This window comes from Vulpes vulpes, chromosome 1 (genome assembly GCF_048418805.1).
Source record: "Vulpes vulpes isolate BD-2025 chromosome 1, VulVul3, whole genome shotgun sequence".
In the NCBI taxonomy this organism is placed as follows: domain Eukaryota; kingdom Metazoa; phylum Chordata; class Mammalia; order Carnivora; family Canidae; genus Vulpes; species Vulpes vulpes.
The window spans coordinates 53,803,857-53,819,105 of record NC_132780.1 but is presented as its reverse complement, the minus strand read 5'-3'; the positions used below and the strand labels follow the sequence as shown (position 1 = coordinate 53,819,105).

Below are 15,249 nucleotides of genomic sequence, written 5' to 3'. Positions count from 1 at the left end.
CACTAAAATCAGGCATATATTTATAATTATATTCAGTTGGATGTTTTACTTCCTTTGATAAGCATCTCTTAAATGTTTATCTGAGAAAGCTATATAATAAACTGAACTATATAAAATATCAAATATAGCTTTATTTGTATTGTCTTTTACTGCCTATTTAAAATCAAACTTAAATAAAACTTGTTTCTGGAGCATCTGGGTGGTTCAGTCAGTTAAGTGTCTGCCTTCATTCGGCTCAAGTCATGATCCCAGGGTCTTGGGATCGAGCCCTGTTGGGCTCCCTGCTCAATTCAGCATCTGCTTCTCCCTCTCTCTCTTCCCCTCCCCCATTCTCTCTCTCTCTCTCAATCAAATAAGATATTAAAAATAAATAAACAAAAATTGTTTCTAAAATTATGAAACTAGTTTTTAAATGATTTCCGTGCCAACAATATTATATGTCTACCCTATTTATAATTTGAAAAGGTTTAAGTTGCCAATATTTTTTATTTCTGCTATTATATTTTAAAAGAGAGAGAATGCATAACACATCATACTTGTTTTGTTTGGAATTCTTAAAACTGACCCCTGAAATATTTAGGGAGAAATTGCATAGAACTCACCTGTTACCAGAGGGCCACTTGGCTTCTCCCTCTCTCTTTCCTTGTGTGTTGTCTAATGGTTTGTCTGAGGAGTATTTCACTTATACTTAGATATACAAAATTGGTAGCTTTTGAAGATAACCCTTGAGAATATCATGTAAATGATTCCATCTAAAATTTAATTTTAGCAAAAAACCACGTAAGTCTGCAGATGCAAAAGTGGATGGCATCTAAGCAATGTTGTCTATTCACTAGTTAGATTTGCCCCATTAGATTCTAGTTTTAACATAAAGAAGGCACAAAATGAAAGACACTAGTAATATCCCACCAAGAAAATTATGTGCAGATTTCAAGAGGCACAGTGAGAACTGCTTGAGCTAAAGCAAGAAAGTAACAGCTACATTGTTCAGAGGTAAATTAATGCATGCCTAATGGTAATGCATGCTGCCTAATATAAATACTCTAAAAAAAAAAGAAAAGAAGAAGAAAAATAGAGGGAAAAAATACCACATTCTGTGGACTTGAATGTAAAAAAAGGTAATAAAAGTAGGAGAGAAACACAAGGTACTGCTTAAGGCATCATTTAGAAAGGCAAGCTGGAAAGATTGTGGAACTGAGGTTAGAGGATGTAAAAATAAGAAAATCAAAGACAGAGAATGAAAGGAAGATTGTACGACATAGTAGGATAAATGAGAAGACATTTGTCAAAGACCCAAAGGACAAGATAACAGTGAATAAGAAGGAAGATGACTAAGGGATGGAATGGTAATTTAATAAAATGCAAGAAGACCCAAACTGAATCAGACAGCTCGCTCCTATCACGGAGTATTTAGCGTCCATCTGTGACATTATGGATAGCCTGTCCGGGTGAAACGGAGTGTCATGAATTTCGCTTCTACCATGAGACCACTATCTGTCACCCCTCCCCATAGCTCATAGAGCATTTGTCATAGGCTTCCCTCACGAGTCTCTCTCATGGGTGGTTTTGACAAGGGTGACTCTTCAACTTAATTATTGTGCAATAAGACATGACTTCTAAAAATATGTTCCTATGATGTTCTGATATGGATTCTTAAATATGTTAATTTACTGAAACCTAAAGTTTATACACTTAAAGTACTCCCTGAGCTCAAGCAGTGTCCCTCCTCCCACCCAGAATGCTCAGCTTTTCCATGTATTTTCCTAGTCTTCCCGGATGTTAGCTAAATTAGTGCTTGATATGGACAAAATATAAAGCCGTGAGACAGAAAATTTGTGTTTTTCCCCCAAGTCCGTGTGTGTGTAAGTTCAGATAAGTCACTTAACCACCCCCACACCTTCATTTTCATCAGTGTCAGAATAGGGACTATGCCCTCTGTGCATCTTTATGGCAGGAAGAGTAAATGCGACACAGGTGTATTAGAAGCCCTTCTCAGCACACATATTAACCCAGGGTAGAGCTGAGCCTGACTCACTAGCCCATCTTTTAGAGCACCAATACCACAAGTCCGTGCCTTTCTTGCCAGGAACCTCACATTTCCTCCTCTTCTGGAAATGGTCCAGAGGAGCAGCAGCTCTTCTCGTCTCCACGGGGGAAGGCTGGTGTCTTCCTCAGTAAGCACTGTGCTGGCCCCAAAGCCAACTGCCTCCTCCCAGCCCCAGCCCTCCTGTGCCAGCATGCCACTTGGCGTGTAATGGTAGGTGATTTTTTTTGTATATTTTTTATTGGAGTTTGATTTGCCAACATACAGCATATCACCCAGTACTCATCCCATCAAGTGCCCCCCTCAGTGCCCGTCACCCAGTTACCCCCACCCCCCGCCCACCTCCCCTTCCACAGCCCTTTTTCATTTCCCAGAGTTAGGAGTCTCTCATGTTCAGTCATCTTCACTGATATTTTCACTCATTTTCTTTCCTTTCCTCTTTATCCCCTTTCACTATTTTTTATATTCCCCAAATGAATGAGACCATATAATGTTTGTCCTTCTCCAACTGACTTATTTCACTCAGCATAATACCCTCCAGTTCCATCCACGTCGAAACACATGGTGGGTATTTGTCCTTTCTAATGGCTGAGGAATATCCCACTGTATACATAGACCACATCTTCTCTATCCATCATCTGTCAGTGGACACTGAGGCTCCTTCCACAGATTGGCTATTGTGGACATTGCTGCTATAAGCATCGGGGTGCAGGTGTCCCGGCGTTTCACTGCATCTGTATCTTTGGGGTAAATCCCCAGCACTGCAATTGCGTAGGGCAGGTTTATTTTTAACTCTTTGAGGAACCTCCACACAGTTTTCCAGAGTGGCTGCACCAGTTCACATTCCCACCCACAGTGCAGAGGGTTCCCCTTTCTCCACATCCTCTCCAACATGTGTTATTTCCTATCTTGTTAATTTTCCCCATTCTCACTGGTGTGAGGTGGGATCTCATTGTGGTTTTGATTTGTATTTCCCTGATGGCCAGTGATGCGGAGCATTTTCTCATGTGCTTGTTGGCCACGTCTATGTCTTCCTCTGTGAGACTTCTGTTCCTGTCTTTTGCCCATTTCATGATTGGATTGTTTGTTTCTTTGCTGTTAAGTTTAATAAGTTATTTATAGATCTTGGCTACTAGCCCTTCATCTGATAGGTCATTTGCAAATACCTTCTCCCATTCTGTACGTTGTCTTTTAGTCTTGTTGAATGTTTCTTTTGCTGTGCAGAACCTTTTTATCTTGATTATTATGTCCCAATAGTTTGTTTTTGCTTTTGTTTCCCTTGCCTTCATGGATGTGTCTTGCAAGAAGTTGCTGTGGCCAAGTTTAAGAAGGGTGTTGCCTGTGTTCTCCTCTAGGATTTTGATGGATTCTTGTCTCACATTTAGATCTTTCATCCATTTTGAGTTTATCTTTGTGTCTGGTGTCAGAGAATGGTCTAGTTTCATTCTTCTGCACGTGGCTGTCCAATTTTCCCAGCACCGTCTTTTTTCCATTGGATAGTCTTTCCTGCTTTGTTAAAGGTTAGTTGACCATAGGGTTGAGAGCCCATTTCTGGATTCTCTATTCTGTTCCATTGATCTATGTGTCTGTTTTTGTGCCAGTACCACACTGTCTTGATGAGCACAGCTCTGTAGTACACTTGAAATCCGGCATTGTGATGCCCCCAGCTATGGTTTTCTTTTTCAATATTCCCGTGGCTATTTGGGGTCTTTTCTGATTCCACACAAATCTTAAGATGATTTGTTCCAACTCTCTGAAGAAAGTCCATGGTATTTTGATAGGGATTGCACTGAATGTGTCAATGGCCCTGGGTAGCATTGACATTTTCACAATATTAATTCAGCCAATCCATGAGCATGGAATATTTTTCCATCTCTTTGTGTCTTCCTCAATTTCTTTCAGAAGTGTTCTGTAGTTTTTAGGGTATAGATCCTTTACCTCTTTGGTTAGGCTTATTCCTAGGCATCTTATGCTTTTGGGTGCAATTGTAAATGGGATTGACTCCTTAATTTCTCTTTCTTCAGTCTCATTGTTAGTGTAGAGAAATGCCACTGATTTCTGGGCATTGATTTTGCATCCTCCACACTGCCGTATGCTGTATGAGTTCTAGCAATCTTGGGGTGAAGTCTTCTGGGTTTTCTATGTAGAGTATCATGTCATCTGCAAAGAGGGAGAGTTTGACTTCTTCTTTGCCAATTTGAATGCCTTTTATTTCTTTCTGTTGTCTGATTGCTGAGGCTAGGACTTCCAGTACTATGTTGAATAGCAGTAGTGAGAGTGGACATCCCTGTCGTGTTCCTGATCTTAGGGGAAAGGCTCCCAGTGCTTCCCCATTGAGAATGATATTTGCTGTGGGCTTTTCGTAGATGGCTTTTAAGATGCTGAGGGATGTTCCCTCTATCCCTACACTCTGAAGAGTTTTGATCAGGAATGGATGCTGTATTTTGTGAAATGCTTTCTCTGCATCTATTGAGAGGATCATATGGTTCTTGTTTTTTCTCTTGTTGATATGATCTATCATGTTGATTGTTTTTAAAGTGTTGAACCAGCCTTGCATCCCGGGAATAAATCCCACTTGGTCATGGTGAATGATCTTTTTAATGTATTGTTGGATCCTGTTGGTTAGTATCTTGGTGAGAATTTTTGCATCTGTGTTCATCAGGGATATTGGTCTATAATTCTCCTTTTTGGTATGGTCTTTGCCTCATTTTAGGAATTAAAGTGATGCTGGCCTCATAGAACGAGTTTGGAAGTATTCCATCCCTTTCTATCTTTTGGAACAGTTTTAGTAGAATAGGTATTGTTTCTTCTTTAAACGTGTGATATAATTTCCCTGGGAAGCCATCTGGCCCTGGACTTTTGTGTCTTGGGAGATTTTTGATGACTGCTTCAATTTCCTCCCTGGTTATCGGCCTGTTCAGGTTTTCTATTTCTTCCTGCTCCAGTTTTGGTAGTTTGTGGTTTTCCAAAAATGCATCAATTTCTTCTAGGTTGCCTAATTTATTGGCGTATAGCTGCTTATAATATGTTTTAAAAATTGTGTTTGTATTTTCTTGGTATTAGTTGTGATCTGTCCTTTTTCATTCATGATTTTATTGGAGTCTTTTCTCTTTTGTTTTTAATAAGGCTCGCTAATGGTTTATCTATCTTATTAATTCTTTCAAAGAACCAACTCCTGGTTTTGTTGATCTGTTCTACAGTTCTTCTGGTCTCTATTTCATTGAGTTCTGCTCGAATCTTTATTAACTCTCTTCTGTGTGGTGTAGGTTTTATTTGCTGTTCTTTCTCCAGTTCCTTTAGGTGCAAGGTTAACTTGTGTATTTGAGCTTTTTCCATTTTTTTGAGGGATGCTTGTATTGCGATGTATTTCCCTCTTTGGACTGCTTTTGCTGTATCCCAAATATTTTGAATGGTTTTATCTCCATTCTCATTAGTTTCCATGAATCTTTATAATTCTTCTCTAATTTCCTGGTTGAGGAAATTAGCAGGATGCTCTTTTACCTCCACATGTTTGAGTTTCTTCCAAATTTCTTCTTATGATTGAGTTTAAGTTTCAAAGCATTATGGTCTGAAAATATGCAGGGGACAATCCCAGTCTTTTGGTATCAGTTGAGACTTCATTTGTGACCCAGTACCTGGTCTATTCTGGAGAAAGTTCCACATGCACTTGAGAATAATGTATATTCAGTTGCATTTGGATGTAAAGTTCTGTAAATATCTGTGAAATCCATCTGGTCCAGTGTATCATTTAAAGTTCTTGTCTCTTTGGAGATGTTGTGCTTAGAAAATCTGTCATTTGCAGAAAATGTTGTGTTGAAGTCTCCCAGTATTAGTGTATTATTATCCAAGTATCTTTTTACTTTGGTTATTAATTGATTGATATACTTGGCAGCTCCCACATTCGGGGCATAAATATTCATGATTGTTAGGTCCTCTTATTGGACAGACCCTTTAAGTATGATATATAGTGTCCCTCTTCATCTCTTACTACAGTCTTTGGGATAAACTTTAATTTATCTGATCTGAGGATTGTCACCCCTGCTTTCTTTTGAGGACCATTTGAAGGATAAATCATTCTCCAACCTTTCATTTTCAGGCTGTAGGTGTCCTTAGGTCTCAAATGAGTCTCTTGTAGACAGCAAATAGATGAGTCTTGCTTTTTCATCCAATCTGAAACCCTGCGCCTTTTGATGGGATCATTAAGCCCATTCACATTCAGAGTAAGTATTGAAAGATATGAGTTTAGTGTCATCGTAATACCTATTCAGTCCCTGTCTTTGTGAATTGTTTCTTTGGGCTTCCTCTTTCTTTTACAGGGTCCCCCTTAATATTTCTTGCAGAGCTGGTTTGGTGGTCACATATTGTTTCAGTTTCTGCCTATCTTGGAAACTCTTTATCTCTCCTTCTATTCTGAATGAGAGCCTTGCTGGATAAAGTATTATTGGCTGCATGTTCTTCTCACTTCAGACCCTGAATATATCCTGCTGCCCCTTCTGGCCTGCCAGGTCTCTGTGGATGGGTCTGCTGTTAATCTGATATTTCTCCCCATATAAGTTAGGGATCTCTTTTCTCTTGCTGCTTTAGGGATTTTCTCTTTATCTTAGGAATTTGCAAGTTTCACTATTAAATGTTGAGGTGTTGAACGGTTTTTATTGATTTTGGGGGGGGCGATCTCTCTATATCCTGGATCTGAATGCCTGTTTGCCTCCCCAAATTAGGGAAGTTCTCAGCTATGATTTGTTCAAATACACTTTCTGGTCCTCTGTCCCTCTCGGCGCCCTCTGGAACCCCAGTTAAATGTAGATTTTTCCTCCTGAGGGTGTCATTTATTTCCCTTAACCTTTCCTCATGGTCTTTTCATTGTTTCTCTCTTTTTTCCTCAGCTTCCTTCCTTGCCATCAACTTGTCATCTATGTCACTCACATTTTCTTCCACCTCATTAACCCTCGTCGTTAGGACCTCCAGTTTGGATTGCATCTCATTTAATTGATTTTTAATTTCGGCCTATTAGATCTAGATTCTGCAGTAACAAAGTCTCTAGAGTCCTTTATGCTCTTTTCCAGAGCCACCAGTAGCTTTATAGTTGTGCTTCTGAATTGGCTTTCAGACATTGAATTGTAATCCAAATTTTGTAACTCTGTGGCAGAGAGTACTGTTTTGGATTCTTTCCTTTGTAGTGAGTTCTACTTTCTAGTCATTTTGTTCAGTGCAGAATGGCTAAAAATAAGTTGTACTTGTTAGAAGCGCAAACTCTTCTCTCTGTAGCATTCCAGCTTCTCTCTTTAAATCTCAGGTCGAATTCGTAAGTTTTCAGGATGATTTGAAAGTTATCTAGGTAAGTTGATAGGGACAGGTGACTTGGGGACCTTACTCCTCCACCATCTTGCCCCTCCCCCGCTAATGGCAGGTTTCTACTACCGAGGCCAGTGACAAGAATGCAGCGTGGTTGGGATGGTGGTTGTTGGGACAGCGGGGTCCTCTGCCCAGCTCCCCTCCTAAGCATCAGCGGCAGCTCTTGAGCGCGGGCTTCCAGTTAGGCTCTGAAAAATGCCCAGGAACTGCCCAGCCATCCACATTCACTGGCAAGCACAGCACCTGGCACGAGGCCAGCTTGAAAGGTGCTGGGAAGGCATACAGAAAGATCCTTTTTGGTTCCTCCAACGGGCTTTGGAACTTCAAGGGATTTGTAGTTGGCTTATTATTGTGTTAGCTAATCACTCAATGTCTCCCATGCCCGGCACCCCGAGGAGTAAAATCAGAAATGAAATGACTTAGAGCCTCAGCCCCACAGACAGAGATTAGATAGATATCCAAACACCTCACAAAGTAACTACCCAACATAGTCACAAATGGCGGTAATAATGACAGTTGGTTTTGAAAATCCAAGAAAAGGTCCCATCCAGATCACCCTGAAGACCCTCCAGCATCAGGACCTCAAGATTGACGTGGACCCCTGCAGGTCAGGGAAAGCTCCATAAGACAAGGTTGAATCAGGAAAGGGGAAACAGGTTCTTGCTGTAGCGGGTCAAAAATATATTCATTCAGAAAAGCCCTCAGTGCCCATCTTGCTATAAAACAATGTGTAAGTGTTGAGGAACCTCGTGGTGGCAAAGCCTAAAGCCATCGCAGCACAGCGGCAGCTACACCCGGCAATCAGATCCTGCCATGGCATCACGGTTAGCACACACACACACCACGGTTAGCCCCCCCATGGCACCAAGGTTAGCCCCCCACCCGGCACCATGGTTAGCCCCCCCCATGGCACCAAGGTTAGCAACCGCCCCCCACAGTTAGCCCTCCCCACACCACAGTTAGTACCCTCACGGAACCAAGGTTAGAGCCCCTCCCCCCGGGCACCACGGTTAGGCCCCCGCGTGCATCGAGCGGTGCTCGGCTGGGCTGCGCGCACCGGGCAGGTCAGCATGGGATGCAGGTGCAGGTGCGTGTGCACCTGGACGGGGCGGCGATGCTGCAGCAGGTCCACCCGGTGTGTACGATATTATACAACCAAAAATTGGATTGTTCAGATCGTTATTTCTCCTATGAAACACGAGTAACATTTCCTAGCTTTCACATATTTTTAGTCTATTGAATCCAAACATTTAGTGTCATGACCTGCTTCACATCTAACCCAACACTGATTTCAGAAGGAATCTTTGTGAGGTGTCTAGGTGGCTCGGTTAAAGGTCCAGGTCTTGGTTTCAGCTCAGATCATGATCTCATGGGTTGTGAGATCAAGGCCCTTGGAGGGACCCCTGAGAGCCTCTCCCTCTGCCTGCTCCGCACCCCACGGGCTCTCTGTCTCTTGCACTTTCTCTTTCTAAAATAGATCAAAAAGGGGGAAAAAAAAAAAACTCTGTTACCTGGAATCCACCGTCTCTGTTCTATGGCAACACGGAATAATGGCTTTGTGGAATTGGAAAAACAATTGGAGCAACCGTAAACAGAAATGCCAAATTATTGACAGTTACTATTGCTGATTGAAATATGTATAAAATGGATAAGAAAGCCCATTCTTTCAAGCTAAATACCTGGGGGAGGGGGAGGGGCAGGGGAAGGGGAACATCTTAAAATGAAAATCCTATTTGAAAATGTTTTGATCATTGAATGTGAGATTGATCCAACATGATCGGAAGAACTGCGCGAAAACAGGCAGTTATCTTCCTGGTTATGTTTTTTAGTTTGGGGGAAAAAAAAACTGGTCAGTGTCCAGTTACTGTCTACTTCATCGTTGTATTGCGGTAACAGTTTTAAAGTCACCATTGCATGTCTGCTTGGATGCATCCCTTTGTGAAGTGTAGCACTTGGGGCGGCGGGGAAATGCAGCATCTGCTCTCCTTCCCTTCCTTTCCCCTCAGCAGAAATGGGTTTATCAACAAGTCACAAGTTCAAACTGCTGCTTTTCTTTCAAGCCAGAAAATGCTGAATCCGTTCAGAATTAATGCAAATGTTTCAGAACTGGGTTTCTGATGTTTATAAATACATTTCCTTATTAGATGAGAATGTGTGACCATTGGTGTCAGTGGGAGGATATTACTTTCAAAAAGAGGACAGAAGTATAGTCCAGAATCTCTTGTTGCGTTAGGAAAACTAGAGAACTCTTTTGGAAGAGTTGGAAGATGCAGGGGGGAGAGTATTTTGGAGAAGATACAATCAAGGTATCTCACAGTATATTAAAAGAAAAATTTGAATAAGAAAGAAAGAAAAGGAAAGGAGAAGAAAAAAAAAAGAGCCTAAGCCAAAATAGTCAGGGAGGACTTCACAGAGAAGGTCAAGTGGGTACTGACTGTTTAAGGCTGCATTTATTTTGGATAATTGGAGAGGAGTTGCAGTAGTACAAACAAAAGCTCTTTTTGAGAGTGTTTGTAGAAAAAGAGACAGAATGGTAAAAAAAAAAAAAGTTGGCAAGATTTGTTAGGTAATTGCTTAATCATTTATTGATTGTTCATCCAATACTTGCTATCAGTTAGCATCACACCAGGAGCTGGTTATTAAGTGATGAGCAAAACAGGCCCAGTTCCTGCTCTCTGACAGCTTACCCTTCCTCCAGGAAGGTAGCCAATAAGTAGGGGAGCCATAAGTAATTCTAAAAGGCATGGTAACTATGATGAAAATGTTCCATGGAAAGTGGCCTAGAAATGGCCACACCCAGAGGGGACACTGATGCTGAAAGATGACAGACGATGAGGATCTGAAAGGACAGAGGAGAAGTTCATTCCAGGCAAAGGCAGCAGGATCCGAGAAGGGCCTAAGGAGGAAAGAGGTTGGCCTAGTTCACGCACCACACGGACTCCAGGGAGGCTGACTGCGTAGGGCCTTAGTGATCATTCTTTCAGCTTGGTTCTTACCATGGGTCATGGAGAATTCTTCGCATCCAACCATTGAAGTACTCATATAATCCATACCCAGTTTGTTGATGATGACACTTTACACATTGTTGTATAAATTAATTAAGGAAGAAGAATGAAAGGCAGCCGGTGGGATTGTGACCATCCAGAATTTAAAGGAGACGGGGTATCAATACACATTTATTTTAAAAAATTAGATGCTTGCAGCTGTGAACCAGAATTGGTAGCCTTCATGGCGTGAATATGTAAGATACGATCTTTTAGGAATATAATTGATAAGGTGTTGATAAATTAGTAATATAGATAAGGGTTGATAAAGCAAAGAATAAATTTTAAGTTTGAATCATAACGTGCAGCTTCTGTGTGGTAATGCAGTGCTGCTAATTCATGACTCATTAAGATATTGAAACTAACCGTAACGTGGATGAAGTCCCTTAGTATCGTCTGTGATGGTGAAAATAGGAGTGAGATTATAGAGTCCAGTCAAGTCCAGGCCAGACAAACATCTGTGGCAGAGTCGAAGGCCAACATCTTAAGCAGCTGACTTTAGTGATGCCAAAGTAACATTTAAAAAGCTATGTGAAAAAATAAAAAAAAAGCTACATGCATGTGTATATGCATGTGGTGTGTATGTGTAAAAGGTCACATGACCTATTGATTGGCACCCTCCGGATAATTATGTCTATTTACCACACACTGCAAAGAGGGATTTTTTGACTTCTAGTGGATCTTATCCTTTCATCCTTCTGTTTTTGATGTAACACTCACAAGTTGAGACATTAGTCGATGATAGTTGGACCTTATATTCTTACCTTTTAGGTAAACCCTTGAAAACAGTCATGACTTAACCCTTGTACTGCACCCTGGGAAACACAAAATGCAGCATAATTTCTATAGCATCTCTTGCCATGTTCTGTATTGCCCAGACATTTAGTTCTATTTTAATTTCTACTTAAAATCCACTTATGTGAAAAAAAAAATAGAATCTCTGGGCATGTCTACAATGCAAACACTCTGGTACAAGATTATAGAGCATTAATACTCTGCCAATTTGGACCTTTTTCAAATTATTTTAAGGCAGTTTGCAATTCTTTGATTCATTATCTGTAATTAGATTAGCCCTATCTTTTTAGTAAAAAAAGAAGTGATATTTATTAGCATATGCATATGCATAGAAAAATGAACTATAAACCTATTTCAAGGTACTCTAAACCTTAGAGTATCTTTTAGGAAACTTTGAATGTCTCCTCTGCCATTTTTACTTGCCTAAATACAGCATGTCTTCCCTATGGACACATTAAGTGGATCCCTTTGTGTCACGTGGCACCTTCACTGCGAAAGAAGGTACACATGTACGGGGATATTCTTTGGGAGGTGAGGCTATTTGTGGCGTTCTGTTTTGCTGATGGTGATGGATGGTACTATGATTAACAGCCGTCTTTTCTGGTGATGACATATGGGGAAAGTTAGCATTTCTTCTTCTTTAACGTTTTACTGGCATCTTTAGAGTGTTATAAAACAAGCATTTACTACTGAGTAGCTAAGCATTTCTCCCTCTTTGTTTCTTTAATTAACGTATTGATCTAGACTGCATCTATAGGATCAAGCTTATTGAGACAGACGGCCTGAGCCTCCTCAGGAGATCATTGCTCTGCTCCACACTTTTTCAGTAAATAAAATATGGACAAAACTGTAACATGTGGAAGCCGGAGAATCCATTAAAGACTTTTGGCAACTGTGCCTTAAAGATACTTCAAAAATAATTGTGTTTTATCACTTCTTCTATGTCATTGCATATAGCAAGGGTTTTAAAAAGACCAAATACAGCTCTCTGATTTCCATTTAATGGAAGAAGTAATAAAGTTTAATTGTATACTTGAGCACGGGGTGTCATTTCCAGTATATCTGATCAATAATTCATCGATTGCCTTTGGCTCAGAGTTATATTTGAAAGAAAATGTAGCCAGTGGGAGCTTATCTAGCTGTAGCTTCATCATCTCAATTAATTATGCTTTTCCTGCGTTTGGATCATTAGGCTACCAAAGTGACAGCAGATGGCGAGCAAACTGGACAGGATGCTGAGAGGACCAACAGGAGAGCAGACTCCTTAGGAGAATTCATTAAGGAGCTTGCCCAGGATGCAGAAGGTATTAGAATCATTTAATTTAATCATTATGTCTCCCACCAGAAAAATAGAAAAAGGGATTACACAGGATTGGAATTTCTCTAGTAAGAAATGACATTTCTCAACCTGAGGGTCGGGTTTTGAAAAGTATTTTGGTTGGGATATTCAAGGGCATTCTCTGCTGAGCATCTACAGTCTACAGTGTTAAATTAGGGGCCACAGTCCATGAATTAGGAATTATGGGGGCAGAGTCGTAGTAAATTGAGTACAGTTCCTTAGGAATGCTTTCATTTTTGAGGAATGGCTATTATGATTAAACTAATGGGCAACTTATGCCTTGCCATTGTTTGTATTCAAAATTATTCCAAAAATTGTTAATTTTTTTAAAGCTAATGTTATCATTCTGCTCAGTACATTAAAGCAGCACTTTAATTTCTCAAAATGGCTTTTAAAATACTTGGTGCTGTTTTTAATGAACATCTGTTGCTTGCGGTTTGGATTTGCTATCTTACCAGAGGCTTCACTGCATTTAGTTCCTAATTCTCTAGGAATTAGTTCTTGGCATCTACCAATCCTGACTGAGAATCAAAGTGGAAGCCATTTGGGGGCTAAACCACAGGTTAAGAACTCTTATAGGAAACACGGAAAATAGCAACAACAACAAAACCCAAGATCTTAAGTATCTATTATTATACAAGAAACATACACACATGTTTAGAAAGTAAGAAAAATGCTTTGGGTTTTTTTCTTTTGAAAATAAAATATTTTTATTGCTGTACAGTGCTATGTATTTTAGATATTTTACTTAGAAATATAGCCAAATAAATCAGAACATGAGATAACGTTCAAGGCAGATCCTAACAGGGAATTCTTAGGAATCCCTGGCCAAGAAGAGACAGAGACTCCCAAAGATTTCCCCGCTGCAAGGAACAACAGAGTTTTAATCTGAAGCAAAACATGTCAGGATCTGAAACAGAAGTTACACCTACCAGAAAATTCGTGATTAACTCATTATGGTTTATCCTCTGCTCACTGGAGTTTTTGCGCTTTCCCTGGTTTTATTTTCCGTTAATGTAACTTGAGGTGTTCTCCATCCCGCAGTCCTTCCACCCCACACATATAAAAAACAAATCCCATTGCAAGTGAGACAGTTTCCCTCTGCCTGGATCCATGAAGGCCTGTCAATGCTTACAGCCTATCCTGGAAGCTTATTTTGAAATCATTTCAATCAAACATTCATGCATAAGAATAAATGCTCGTACATGGTTTCAATAGGCTCCAACATCAGCCCTGCTCATTTGTTTCCTCTGCGTTGTGCCCACCACTCGGGCTGTGCAAAGGCACCAGCAGGGGCAGGTGGAAATGAGATCTAGGCCAGGTTTGCTCATCACCCACTGTCCATCCATCTGAGGGGTCGCCCATTCCCTAAGCTGTGCATCAGGCAGGCAGTCTGGTTGTGTCTGTCCAGACGGGACAGCGCTTTGCTGATTCACATGAAGAACCCCGTGGGGTAGCTGTGCTCCCATACGTGGGAGAAATGTGCACCCTCCTCCCTTCTTCCAGCACGTACTAATGTAAATGACCACGAGCACAATAAGCACAGCCCTTTAGAAAAGAACTTTGACAAAACTGGTCCAACTATCGAAATTTCCTGAATGTTTAAATTGGAATATGCAAGAGGTAAACCGAATCCTGACTGAGACATTTATATGGTACTGCAAGTCTTGGCGGTTCAGGAGATTTTTCTTTTTTTTAAAGTAAAGGAAATTCACCAAAAGCCTTAAGTAGGTCATATATCCACACCCATTTTGTCTCTTATAATTACACCAATTGGGGATAATATCAGTACTTTTAGTTTTATTAGTGACAATAAATTGCTGTGGGAAAAGTACATGTGTTAGCCCGGCATTTGTCTATTTCAGTTTTATTTTTAGGGAGATGCAGCACCTTACTCCCCATCTTCCATCCTAAGTCGTGGTCTCTTCCTGCATAATCAAAGTCTCTTAATCCAAGGCATTTTTTTTTTTTTTTGTAAATCCAAGGCATTCTTAACTCACTATTAAGTTTTAAAATCTACTTGGCTGTGACTTCTGATTAGATCACAAATATGCTATATTTTATTCCATGAACTATTAGAATTAATGACTGAATATATATAAACATGTGTGTGTGTGTATATATATATAAAACAACCCATATAGATATACATGTGTGTATGTATATATATGATGTATTAGCATATGTACCAACATATATTAGGACTTAATAAATGCTAGACACCTTCTTTCCTATTTCTCAGGTCACAGTAGTATTTGTCATTCATGATGAATTTACCCATCAGAGAATATATTTTTTTTTAAGCTCAGTAGGAAAAACAACTTTGTTTCTCCTGAGGAATTAATGTATTTATATGTCACAGATACTGTGCACTTAGGTATCCCTTTTTTATCTGCTGCTATGCTCTGGCTACTGAGATACCGCCTATTAATATGTCTTCTGATTTATATTATTTTTTATCTTTAGTCCATCTCCTTTTATGTTAATTTTATCTTATTTTAAAGATATTTCAAAACTACTTAAAATTCCCTTTGAAATAAAGTAGAAATATATAAGTAAGTTTAAGAGATATATTAATGTTACAATTATCCTCAATCCTATTGAAGATGTACTGAACCCACAGTGGATACCTTTGAATAAGAGACTTAACAACACATTCATCTTTAGTTTTAAAA

The 15,249-nt window shown here is 40.0% G+C and overlaps 1 protein-coding gene across 2 annotated transcripts in view; it reads left to right on the top strand.

The window, feature by feature from the left end:
* The window catches only part of LAMA2 (laminin subunit alpha 2), a 580,166-nt gene that overhangs the window by 441,664 nt on the left and 123,253 nt on the right, over window positions 1-15,249 (top strand). For both annotated transcript variants that reach the window (XR_012002712.1, XM_072764558.1), the window contains one exon: window positions 12,428-12,539. Coding sequence is in view for 1 of the 2 variants with exons in the window: in XM_072764558.1 (XP_072620659.1) it covers window positions 12,428-12,539 (112 nt within the window). In the remaining variant the exon portion in view is untranslated. The remainder of the gene's footprint in view (window positions 1-12,427; window positions 12,540-15,249) is intronic.